Source organism: Panthera onca, chromosome C1 (genome assembly GCF_046562875.1).
Source record: "Panthera onca isolate mPanOnc1 chromosome C1, mPanOnc1 haplotype 2, whole genome shotgun sequence".
Classification (NCBI taxonomy): Eukaryota; Metazoa; Chordata; class Mammalia; order Carnivora; family Felidae; genus Panthera; species Panthera onca.
Genome location: NC_138346.1, coordinates 173,923,814 through 173,936,604, shown reverse-complemented (window position 1 = coordinate 173,936,604; position 12,791 = coordinate 173,923,814). Strand labels below are relative to the sequence as shown.

General features: G+C 40.0%; 1 protein-coding gene across 3 annotated transcripts in view; it reads right to left on the bottom strand.

The window, feature by feature from the left end:
• Positions 1 to 7,767, bottom strand: part of MYSM1 (Myb like, SWIRM and MPN domains 1) — a 37,686-nt gene extending 29,919 nt beyond the window's left edge. For all 3 annotated transcript variants that reach the window (XM_060624374.2, XM_060624376.2, XM_060624377.2), the window contains exons 1-3: positions 7,644 to 7,767; positions 3,227 to 3,302; positions 1,439 to 1,509 (exon numbers count right to left, since the gene is read on the bottom strand). In XM_060624374.2, coding sequence (XP_060480357.1) covers positions 1,439 to 1,509; positions 3,227 to 3,302; positions 7,644 to 7,726 — 230 coding nt within the window. In that variant the 5' untranslated portion in view covers positions 7,727 to 7,767. The remainder of the gene's footprint in view (positions 1 to 1,438; positions 1,510 to 3,226; positions 3,303 to 7,643) is intronic.
• Between the last annotated feature and the right edge of the window lie 5,024 nt (positions 7,768 to 12,791).

The following is a 12,791-nucleotide window of genomic DNA, read 5'->3' as shown; positions in this document are numbered from 1 at the left end:
TTAACTGGGGAGTATGATTTCATAGTTCTAAAGGGAACAGAATTCAGGGTTGTTCTCTACCTTAATTAAAATAACTTAGGTCAAATCTGCTATGGACCCTCCCTCTCAAACTTCTTAAAACTGGCCCATTGTAATACTCTTAGATTAGTCTGAGATGTTCTTCCCTTAACAAATATGGACTATGTATCTTGTATGTCAGGAACTACACTAGGTACTAGGAGCTGAGGACCAAGATACAAGAAAACAAACATCCCTGTCCTCTGAAAGTTCACACAGCTTTCATTCTCATTATTTGTTTCCGTATCTGGAAGTGAGCCAATGACCACTTAAATATTCATTGAGAATTGCAAGGTTCAATGCATTAGCCGATAGCCACATATAAACAAAGATTGTAAAATATCTCAGTAATGTTTTTCTATTGATTAAATGCTGAAATGTTATCTTAAATATAGTGGGTTAAATCAAATATCTTAATAAAATTAATTTTACCTGATTTAAATGTGGCTACTAGAAAATTTAAAATGATATATGTGCCTTGCACTATTTTTCTATTGAAAGGCAATGATCTAGGCTGTAGCTATGATGTTGGGGAAAGTAAGAGAATAAGAAAGCCTAAAAGGAGTTAACCTAGGATAACTAAAGGTACACAGACACTCTGAAATCAACATAGCAATAACTGAATAAAGGGAACAGAGAAATTCTGGCTTAACAAGGAGGTAGATATCCATAAAATACAGATGAGAGAGTTAAAAATAAACCTGTTTATCAGACTATTATTAATAATCTTTAAAAATCATAAAACCAGAAATCATTTTGTTCAATCCTTTCATTTTACATACAAGAAAGCAGAGTCCCAAAGAAGTTAAATTGCCATCATCAAATTTAACCACGGACAAGAAGCTAGTGGCTAAACTGTGGATAAAGATCTACGACTTCTGAGGGAAAAAAAATCTTCAACCTGCAGTTATTTGTTTTTTGCTTTTTACTTAGATTCCTACCATGTAACATCTGTAAATTGGTGGAGTAAGAAGTGAGAACTTTTACATATTCTAATTCTGTATCCCTGGGTAAGCTCACATCTCTGGCTTTTAGCTTCTATAACTGAAGATAAAGGCCTGGACTCAATGATCTTGGACATGGATTAAAGGTTCCAGCTGACGTAAAACATCCTATAATTTCTATTCAACATTCAGATAGTATAAAGAGTTGGCTGACAAAAGAAACTCAAACATACTGAGTCAGATCTCAAACTCTGCAGTAAAACAGAACCAAAGGAATAAAATGAGGCTTTTTGCATAGGTAGATAACACATTATGTAACTGCAGTCTGGGGCCAAACAAGATCCATCTAGTAATAACAGTGGTCTCTTTTGTAAGTCTTGCATTTACAGGTTTTTAACCCTGAAAGTTTTACTTTCCTCATGATCATTAAAGGATACTCTTCTTCCAACAACATCTTCTGAATGACAGCTCTGTTCTCTTCACTGATGGTGCTATCCAGAGTCCAAGGCTATTAAAAAATAAATATTTTTCTTTTTATTTACGCTTTTTGAAATTATCTTCTATGTCTTGTTAAATGAAATACATGATACAAGGATTACAAATAATAAAAGCTACCATTTACTAAGCACAGACATATCTCTGATTCCCACGATAACACTGTGAGATAGGTGTTATTACTTCACTGATGCATCCATGGCCCCGCTAATGTTTCAAGTGGATGAGTAGAGAGTTGGTACACAAGACTGCTGGATTCCAAGGCTCAGGCTCCTTGCCCATGATAAAGTCATAATGGCTGTCATGTACGAAAAGTTATCAGGTAGCAAGCATGTTGCTAGATATTTCACCTATTTCCAAAACTCACCACACTTTTTTCCCTTACGCCACAATCTCTCCTTAAAGGATCATACTCATTTTCAACTCTCAAAACTTAAAAAATTTCAGCTCAGGTCTCTTCTCCAGGCTCCATCTAGACTGTTATATCCAACTGTCTACTCAAAATGTCCACGTGGATATCTAGCAGGCTTCTCAAAATTAACATATTCAAAACTCACTAACATATACCTTCACCTGCTTCTCCCGTGTTCCCAACTTTGTACCCAGCATTATTAGTCACCTACTTATTCAACCTAGGAATCATCCTGGATTCCTCCCTTTTTTCTCAATCCCATATCCGATCTACCCAGCAGTTCTATGTCCAAAACATAATTAAAATCTGACACCTCTGCCACAACCTCAGGCCATACCACCATCTACTCTTGCTTAGGTTGCCACCAATGTTTCCCAACTGGTCTCTCTGGTGCTACTCTTGCTGCATACAAACATGACAGAGCTCTGGTCTGCCTCTCCAACCCTGCCATTCCCCGCTTTCCCACTACATTCTAGATACTGGCTTTCAAACAGAGCCTCTGTACTGCTATTCCTTCCGCCTAGAATGTTTTTCCTCAACTCTTCATGTATCTACTCCTCTTTGTTACTTGTCAACTTAACTGTCACCTTCTCAGTTTCCTTCAAAGACACCTTCATCTAAAATAGGCTCACCCCATTACTCTCAGCCATCATCTTATGTTCTTCACAGTCTATAATTAATTAGCCTACTTATTTATCACCTGACTCCCTTTTAGAATACAAGCTTCTTGTGAGCAAGACTATGTCTCAATTATGTTTCCCCTGAACCTGGCCTAGTGTGTGGCACACAGTAAGTACTCAATAAATAACTGCTAAATGAAAAAAATGAACCCTGCAACGATCCCCATATTTTAAAAGAAACTGAGGTTCAAAAATCTGGTAAGTGGTAGGGCAAGGATATATACCTAAATCTAGCTGGCTCCAAAGTTGTTTCTCAACAGGCCATTTTTCAAAGTCAAAAGAAGTTAAGACTAAGTTTCTTTTCTCTTTTTTAATGTTTATTTATTTTTTGAGAGAGAGAGAGAGTGCAAGTGGGGGAGGAGCAGAGAGAGGGAGACACAGAATCCAAAGCAGGCTCCTGGCTTTGAGCTGTCAGCACAGAGCCCGAGCGGGGCTTGAACCCCTCAGCTGTGAGATCATGACCTGAGCCAAAGTTGGACACTTAACCGACTGAGCCACCCAGGTGCCCCTATTTTTAAAGCAAGAAAAATGTTTCAGTATATTACCTCTGCAACTGCTGAGAACCACCAAGCAAGAAAAGAGGTACCCAGGCAATAAGTAGTAGCTTAATGCACCTGATATTTTCATAAAATACTTACAATAAGACCATTCTCAGCTCTCCATGATGAATCAAGATAGTGATCTTGTAAAACAGATGCTGTATTTTCATTGTTTCTGTAATAATTAAGAAAATGGGTAAAAAAAAAAAAAAAGGGATATTATGCCAGTTAATGAAAATAATTTACACAGCACAGTGACTGGCAGGGTATAGATGTTACGCAAATATTTTGTTCCCTTCTTCCCTTAACAAACAGACTTATCAGTGCAGAAATGCCTGCTCTATTTCTTTAACCTGTGTTATATACAGTGGCGTTAAGCCACCCTATTTCAACCGCTAAGCAGCTAGTCTGTTCATTTCTGTTTGCCAAGAGTAAACAACTTCAAGAGAAAACAAATACCCCGCAGCAGCAACCACAACATGCTCTATGGCTATGAACTAACACTTCAGAGTTCTTTTGATGTGCATGCATATGAATACAGGAATTCAACCTTACAATTAATTCTTTTAGTTATATCTAAAGCATAAAGGCCATCAACAGCAGCACCATCCTCAAAATGAAACAACAAAACAGTGGATCAAAGAACCAAAATAGAAAATACTCACAGTAAAGAGAACAGAAAACTTGATGTTTTAATAACAACTTATATAATAAAAAAAAAATTAACTTGGGTTATCTGGGGGTTTTTCTACATCCACGGGGACTAAACTGTTAATTCTCACTCCTTTCACCAAACTATTAAAAACTCTCTGAAGTCACATTGTTCACTTCTTATGCAAAAAAGCCAAACAGTTAAATTTTAGAAGGCCCAATCTAGGATATAATTAAATTTAATATTTGCTTTTTTATGCCTTGAAGTTATAGTTTCCTAGAAAATTACTGACTTTTCCCAGACCTACTCTAGAGGTAAGAATTTTGTACCTTAGGCTGCAAAAACCTATCTACAGGTTTATACTTTTGAATCCTCAATTAGTTCTACAGTAGTTATAAATTGTGGGACTAATGGATTACGTACAATGAACTAAAAGCAATCAATTTCTCTCTGCTGTTGATGGCAAAAAGGTTTTAACTCAGGTGTTAACTGTGATTTGGTAGCATTCCAAAGGATTCTGAGACTTGTATCAGCAGAAGGAAACCTTTGCGTAAGGAAGTCTGCCAAGGGTGCAGGAGGTGGGACTAGTATCACTTCAGGTTCAATGCAGGTATCTTTTTACAGTGTTCCTCCATAAGGATTACCAACTTCCACACCTCTGGTGTATACATCTGGACACCTACCTGAATCTCCACAGGTAGGCATAAATTAACATGTTTAAATCTTAGTTGAGAAATTCCACCCAAATCTGCTACTCTTCCATTATTCCCTATCTCAAAACATATTAATTCCCCTAGTTGCCCAAGCCAGAAATCTGAGCCTGCCCTTATTTCCTCACAATGGACATTCAATTCGTTGCCAACCCTGTGGCTTCCTCCCTTTTCAAATCCAGTCCTTCCACTATATCCACGCTGACCTCTTAAGGTCCTGTAGTTTCAGACCCACTTTTCCTGGGTAAGTGCATAAGATAAAGCTGACATGTCATCCACTTCCCCTTATCTTTTTCCATGTATCCCCATCTGGCCCATATGTAAGTTTTACTGTCTCTCACCCAATAAGAATGTTAGTTCTAGGAGAGCAAGGAGTTACTTTGATAACTGCTATATATGTAGGCCTTGCCATATAAAAGGTGCTCAATCAACATTTGTTGAATGAATGAACAAGATAGGTGGAACATGGGTCACCCAGGTCTATAGAGTTACGGAATGAGAATTTTATCATAAACCAAATTAGGGACTGCAGGGAACAGCATGATCAGATTTGGATGTAAGAAAGACTGATCTAACTTCAGTAAGGAATAGAAGGGGGACAAAGAGACAAGTTGAGAGTGAGTGATTAAATATTAAGAGAGGTGACAGTAATTTAGACCTAGGGAACAAGCAGTATGAACAGGAAGAAGTGAATAAACTTGAGAGGATACTTAGAATCAACAGACCTTTAGCAACCAACAGGACAGAAGGAGTGAAAGAAGAGAGGTAAGGAAAAGGGATAAAGTCTAGGTCTGTGCCTTGAATTACTGAGTGGATGGTGCCATTTATTGAACTAGGGAACTTGGAGAGGCAGATGGCAGGTGTGCTGGGAAAAGTTTGTAAGCTGAGATTGAGGTGCTTATGAAACATCCAAAAACAGATTCAGAGAACTAGATAAATGGATCTCAAGCTCAGGAGAGATGTGAGTTGGTGACGGATTTGGGAAACATCAGCATGTTTTAAGGTGTAACTTGAAATAACTGTCATTTTTTTTTTATGGTAAAAAATGGTTGAACATTGGCAATATTTTACACGTTCCAATCTACCAGAGAGCAATTTTAAATCTTGAGAGATGGCATAACCAGGGGCTGCGTGGCTAGTGTTAGTTTTTGTTAGTTTTGTCTGATGACAAAACCCCATGGAACACTTTAAGGACAAGCAGAAGAAGAAGAAAAGGAAGATGAAAACGAAAGGTAGAAGTAAAAGGGAAGCCAAAGTTTCAATGCCACCTTCTAACTTTGGTAGCTAGAGTTTAGCAAGTACTTAGAAGTGTGTTTTCAATTAATCCTCAACGGTTCCACAGACGTTGTCATTAGCTGTAACTACATACTTCAAGGGGCACCATTCACACTACATTCCATACGCCTGGAGCTCCAACATCAGGGAACACCACTCAGCAGAATATAATGTTAATGATGCTCCTTGGAGTTGGGTAAGGCAATGGCTCTGACCATCAGGAACCAGTAACTTTTGTAGTCCTGCTTGCATGAATCTAAGATGATCATAGATGTCACTAGCAGACCCAAGGCTCAAGCACATTAGCAAGAGAAAGGAAAAAGGCAGAAAAATTAAACACAATCAGAAAAATAAAGAACCTATGGTAAAGGGGTAGAGCCAATGCTCTCAGATATTTTGAGTTTCCGAGGCCAACTCACTTCTCTCTGGACTGCAGATAAGTATCCCTTGCTCATCACATGGACTTATTGGGACAAGTAAATTAAGTCATCCATGCAAGAGCACTTGGTCAAAATTAACTTGATCTACCCAAATACGAACAATGATTGTTATTAAAGGCTCCTTACTCATCTGTACAGTTTTGCCTAATAGTTTGGGAAAGAATGACTATATGAATTTAATTACTCCTCACATTTTTATACTGCTTTAGTGTTCAGTAGAATTTTAGACGCACTATCTTAATCCCTCACTGGCAAGGTTGGTACTGTTCTCCAAAATTTACAGAGGCCCTAATATTACTTTGGACCATATGAAATTGCCATTTTTTAAGTCAAGAAATGGTCTAAGACTAGCAAATCCACATGGTTCACTCAACCTAACAGACTTCTAAGGAGGCTGTTGGCATTTATAAGCAACATAACTGGCTGAGTTTAGAACTGAGGTCTTCCTATTCCTGACCTGATTCCCGACCCGTCTATGCCTCTTCCACTTCTAAAAGGTGACTGGGGAAGCACATTTTAAAAATAGTACGTATCAATTTCTTACTTGGAAAGCAAGCAGCCAAAAGGCTAGATCTCTCAAGCTGGAGATTGTTGCTTAAAACCACATTGGCCTGTTCTCCAAGAATCTGCAAGTATTAATGACCCCTCACTAGGTCCACATAGTACCTTCCACGGGGGTAAGGAGACAGTGAAGAATAAAACATTTACATAGCTTGTACTGTATGCTACAGCACATCCCGTGATTACTTCATCTGATGTTCAGAACAACCACATGAGGCACACACCATGACTGTCAGTTTACACATGAGCTGTCTGAAGCTCAGGCAAGTTAGATGTCTGGCCCAAGGTCAGTCACACTGCTAGCAACTGGCAAGTCCGGCCGATGCAGGAGAACCCAGAGCTGTCCTAAAGTCCTATCCCTTCAAGTCAAGCTGCCTTTCAGGAAGTTTTTCACAACTAACCCCAAGTGAAACCTATGGTCAGTAGGGATGAAACGACACGCCCAAGGTCACACGGCTTACAAGCGACAGAATTAAGGATTCTAGAGCTCAGGTCCCACCCAGAGTTCGCCCTTGTTTTAGTTATTGTCCGGAGGGGGCAAGTGGGCGGATTCTGGCGAGATTCTGCGGTGGAGCTAAAGGAAGAAGGAATCTAATTGTTGCAGAGAGTGCAATGTGCTAGGCGAAGTCGGCGCCCTCGCAACATCCCGGTAAAAGGTTAAACAGCCGTCCGACACTGGCCTCAGGTCCCCGCCCGCGGAGCTCAGGTGTATCTTACAGGCGGGATGGGCGCGGCGCCTCCCTGGCCACCAGGAGACCCTGGCCCAGCGGATGGTCTTCCGCTTCCCTGTTCCTTGACGGACCCGCAGCCTTTCCAGGTTACTCTCCTCGCACCCGCGCTCCTCCCCATCCCAGCGACACTCGGTCTCCACGCCTCACCCTGGCTGTGCCGTGGATGGCACCACGTCCCCTTCAACATCCACATCCGCCTCTTCAGCCGCCATGATGGGACCTAAACCCATCCGTCCTCCCGAGAGATCCCGCGAGAGGTGGAAGGATTGGGGTGGGGTCTCAGGCGTCACGGGGCGGAGTTGAAGCCTCGTCCAGCCCCTTCCGTGCAGTGGAGGCGGGGCCTCCAGAGAAAAAAAGGACCACAGTAATGTGCACCTTGGTTCGTTGGACCCAGTGTGTAAAGTCCTTTGGAAGCAGTTTAGGCTTTCTTTGAAGAGATTGTGCCCTCGGACAAATTCTTGGCTCCTCACTTGTCTCATTGGTAAAATGGGAATAATGGTAAGTATCTGGAGTGCTGAAAAGTTCAAACCAGACCTGCTTTGAACAATGAAAGGTGACAACAATGAAAGACCCTTACCTGCTGCTGGTTTTCTTTTTTTCCTTTCCTTTCCTTTTCTTTTTTCTTTAAGGAAAAGGATCATTCAGCGATTATATGAAGTACTAAACAGTTTCTATTTTAAAATTCAAAAAATATTTAAGAATGTAACTGATTTTATAGAGATCTTTACAATTAATTAAAAATTCACATTCATAACCATTGATCTTTACAATAACCCAGTAAGGACTGGTATCATCAGTCACATTTTACAGATGAAGGAACAGGCTCAGAAAATTGAAACGACTGGGGCGCCTGGGTGGCTCAGTCGGTTAAGTGTCCGACTTCAGCTCAGGTCATGATCTCACGGTTCGTGAGTTCGAACCCTGCATTGGGCTCTGTGCTGACAGCTCAGAGCCTGGAGCCTGATTCGGATTCTGCGTCTCCCTCTCTCTCTCTGCCCCTCCCCCACTCAGGCTCTGTCTCTCTCTCTCTCTCTCTCAAAAATGAATAAACATTAAAAAATTAAAAAAAAAAAAAGATTGAAATGACTATCAAAGGATATATAGCTAGTCAAAGACAGAGCTAGGACCAGAATCTGTGTCTTTTGACCCTTTACTGAGTGCTCACCCTCTACAAATCATGTTAGGAACTGTGAAAGATAAACACCATTTCTCTCAAAGAAATTTTGACTTCTCAAGAAATTAGATATTGGCCTTAAGTATTCATCTACCTTAGGGGCACCCGGGTGGCCCAGTGGGTTAAGTGTTGACTCTTGATTTTGGCTCAGGTCATGATCTCACCATGGTTGGTGGGTTACAGCTCTGCGTCAGGCTCCACGCTGAGCGTGCGGCCTGCTTGAACTCTGTCTCTCTCCCTCTGCCCCTCCCCCTGCTCATGCTCTCTCTCTCTCAAAATAAATTAAAAAAAATTTTTTTAAAGTATTCATGTACCTTAGCATTTATCAACTCACATTACTATAACTGTTTATTCACTTGTCTGCTTCTAGCTCTGAACTATGAATTCTTTAAGGACAAAGGCTATATCTGCTAGTCTGCATACTAGTCCCTATACCACCAACATTCAGCATGGTGTCTGACACGTCATAGATGCTCAATAAATATTGAAGTGATGAATGAATGAATGAATGAAACAATTTAAGTGTGCTCAAGACAGCCTTCTAACTGACCCAGGCATCCTCTCCACTGTCATACCTCCTCCTATCACTTTTTGCTAAGTTGGTACAAAGAACAGAGGACAAAATAACAAAATTTAACTGCCATATCTCTACAATTTCATAGTATATTAAAAGAAAGTTTTTGAATCATCCTATGTTTAGATTTTTCGCATCAAAATGAACTTTTGTAATTATTCCAATCCCTGTAAATTTAGTTATTTGTAATAGCTAACACAAACATGAGAAGAACATTTTAGTTCATTATGATGCTCTGCTTTCCATAAACTGAAATCCAATGAATGTCAGAATAACTTTAGAGTAGAAAGGGAAGAGGATGACTTACAAACAGAGAGGATGGGTCATGGCTAGTATGATCACCTCCCATATCCCAGATATTGTGTAGGATAGAATCACTTTTGGGCTTCCCAGGAAATCTGCAAAGTAAATATTATCACCCCTTACCCCCTGCCCCCACCTCATTTTAGAGGCAAGGAAAACAAAATTCATAGAGTTACAGTTATACAGCTGAGTACTAGAGGTGAGATTTCAATCCAAGTCTTTATCCCTCTGTACCTCACTCTATTATATTCTAATTCACAACAAAAAGAATAGGGTCTTTTGGAATACTATGTGAACTGGTATCTTCTCATTTGGTTTAAGAGTAAATTATAACCAGATACTTTTTCTGATCTCTTTGAGGTGCTTAAGTCTAGAAGTGAGTAGAAAGTATATTTTGAAGGTTGGAAACTTATCTTGGGTTAACAAATTCTTTTTCTGTCCCCCATTAATACACTCTATTTCCTTCGTTGGTCCTAAAACAGAATTAGTAAGAGGTGCCATATCTGCAAATCCTCACAAATGTTGTTAGAGGAACGTTCAGTCAATAAAGTGTCTCACATTTTAACTACATTGTGTTTGAATCCATTGGAGAGGCAGTTTATGGTTTCGTTTCTCCCCATTTCTGGTGAAAAAAGATCACTGCATTTTTATTGAAAAAGCAAAGTATAATTGCAATATTAATCCGTAAAAAGCTAGCATGTTAGCATTCATGCTAATTAGCTCAGATTTGTAAAGTGCTTTAAAAGCAGTCACACAACTGCTCACTAATGTTATTGTTATGTTATGATCCGAGCTGTCAGCTAAATGACTGCCAGGGATTCAAAAGAGTTCCCATTTGAAAAATAAAGTGGCCAGTGATGAGATAGGAAAACCACTTTATCTATACAGAGGTGAGATAATAGATGAATGCAGACGTAGACTTACTTATGGGCTACACTTGGCAGGCAGTGGATATGGCTTGAATTGTTCCAGGAAAACAAGCTGCATTTTATTTTATTTTCCCTCCCCAGTTCCCTGAAATCACATAAGGTAGCTACTGAAAAAGCTGTTCTCAATATGTTGTAAGGAACGTCTGCCAATGCACTTCTTACATTTTAATTACAGTAATGTTACATCCATCTGACATTATTTGGAAGGGAAAGAAAAGATGCCAATATTAATGAGCTCCTACTGTGTGCCAGCCATTTTACATACATTATTTCCTTATAGCTCTTTGAGGTAAGGAATTATTATTTCCACTTACAGATGCAGTAACTGAGGTTCAGAATAGTTGAGCAATTTACCCAAGGAACGGTAGCTTATCGTTTTTTCCTGACATCGTGCTATCTTAGGTTAGGTTCTAATAGCACCATTTAGAATTGCATTTTTTCTTCTCAGCAACCCCCACTGAAAGGATTATGCCTCTTTCTTAACAGCTCCGGGAGGATGGGTATAGCTGGCCGGGCTTGGGTCACGTGCCATCCAAGAAGCCAGGTGGACTCAATTCCACCAGCATCACGTGGAATAAGGAGGAGCGGTGGCTCCCCAAGCAAAATAAGGGTACTGTTTCCAGAGAGAGGAAGAATGGAGGCTGGGTAAGTAAAACAACAGATGCCCACTATACTGCTCTGTGTTTCAAGTCCCCTCTGTTTCCTCAGGCCCTTAGTACAATCTGTTAACAGCTACAGGCTCATGTCAGCCCTACATCGGGCAAATTACTCAACCTCTCTAGACTGTTGCTTCTTCATTTATAAAACGACCTATGAAATAATCTCCTCCAGAGGTAAAATTCTTTCATCACATTCTTATTCATTTCATGGGCATTTAGGAACATTGTTGTGGACAAAACGGGGTTGGAATTCTGGAAGTTTGCATGGGGTTGTGTATGGTTGGCTGCTTAGTTAAGGACGGGCCATAAACAAAATATTCCCTCTGCCTGGAATCGGCAACACTTCCCCCACTCCCAGCCCATCCACATTCTGGGGCGCTCTGCCGCTCTCTCACCACCCCCCCCTCTTTCCCTCTGAAAGAGCCGGTTCTGACTCAGCTTTAGTCAACTGTTGCCATTTTGGCAACAGAGTTACCAGATCTTCTGATTTTTCTTTTAAGACAAGCCAGAAATCAAGATTAATTTGTGAAAAACAATTCAAATTAAAAAACAAAACAAAACACTATTGAGCCAAACAAACACTTATGTGGGCTGCATCTGACCTGCAGCTTGTGACTGTTGCCCTAAATCTTTCTTTTGCACTACATGTAACATTTCAGTGTTCTTATTTTTCACAGGTCTGAGTATGGCACTAGACTAAAGTCTTCTTAAGGGCAGGGAACATGTTTCTTTTTTTCTTTTTTAAAGACAGAGCATGTGCACATGCAAGTGGGAGAAGGGCAGAGAGAGAAAGAGAGAGAGAGAATCCTGAGCAGGCTCCGAGCTCAGCAGGGAGCCTGATGCAGGGCTCAATCCCATGACCCTGGAATCATGACCTGAGCTGAAATCATGAATCAGATGCTCAACCAGCTGAGCCACCCAGGTGCCCCATGTTTCTGTTCCTCTTTGCATCCCTCGCACGTAGCACAATGCCTGGCACATAATAATCACTTAACAATTTTTTGTTGAATGAGCAAACCAACTACAAAGAATAAAGTCAGAGATTTTTCTTTTAATTGAATACAGAAAACTTACTTTATAAACATGTAATCAATGGATATTTTAAATGAGAACAATATAAATAAATATACATATATATATATGCACACACACATATATATAACAGTTGCATTATGATCCTGACAAAAAGTATACATCCCAACAGAGATAGGAAAAATTATAAACTTAAATAGATTCCCAAAGTCCTTTCTCATTAGTGAAAGAGATATATGAAGATGTATGAAGTTCTATTGCCTGCCTATTTATTTTGTGCACTGCCTATACTTTTGGAGGGAATTGAGGGTAGGAAGAAGGCAAATAACCAAGTTGAAAGGAAAAGTTCATCCTGTGTTTATTATGAAGGGCTGTTTAAGATGAAGTGTAAACCTCTCAGTTCTATAGCTCACACATGATTGAATGTGTGTACATAAAATCCAGTCCAATGTCCTTATTGTCTAGGTAGCTCACTTTCGTTCTTTTTTTAAGAGAGGGAAACAAATCATAAGAGAATCTTTAAGGTTTATTTATTATTCACACACACACACACACACACACACACACACACACACACACACACAAACAGAGCGCAAGTGGGTTAGGGGCAGAGAGAGACACACA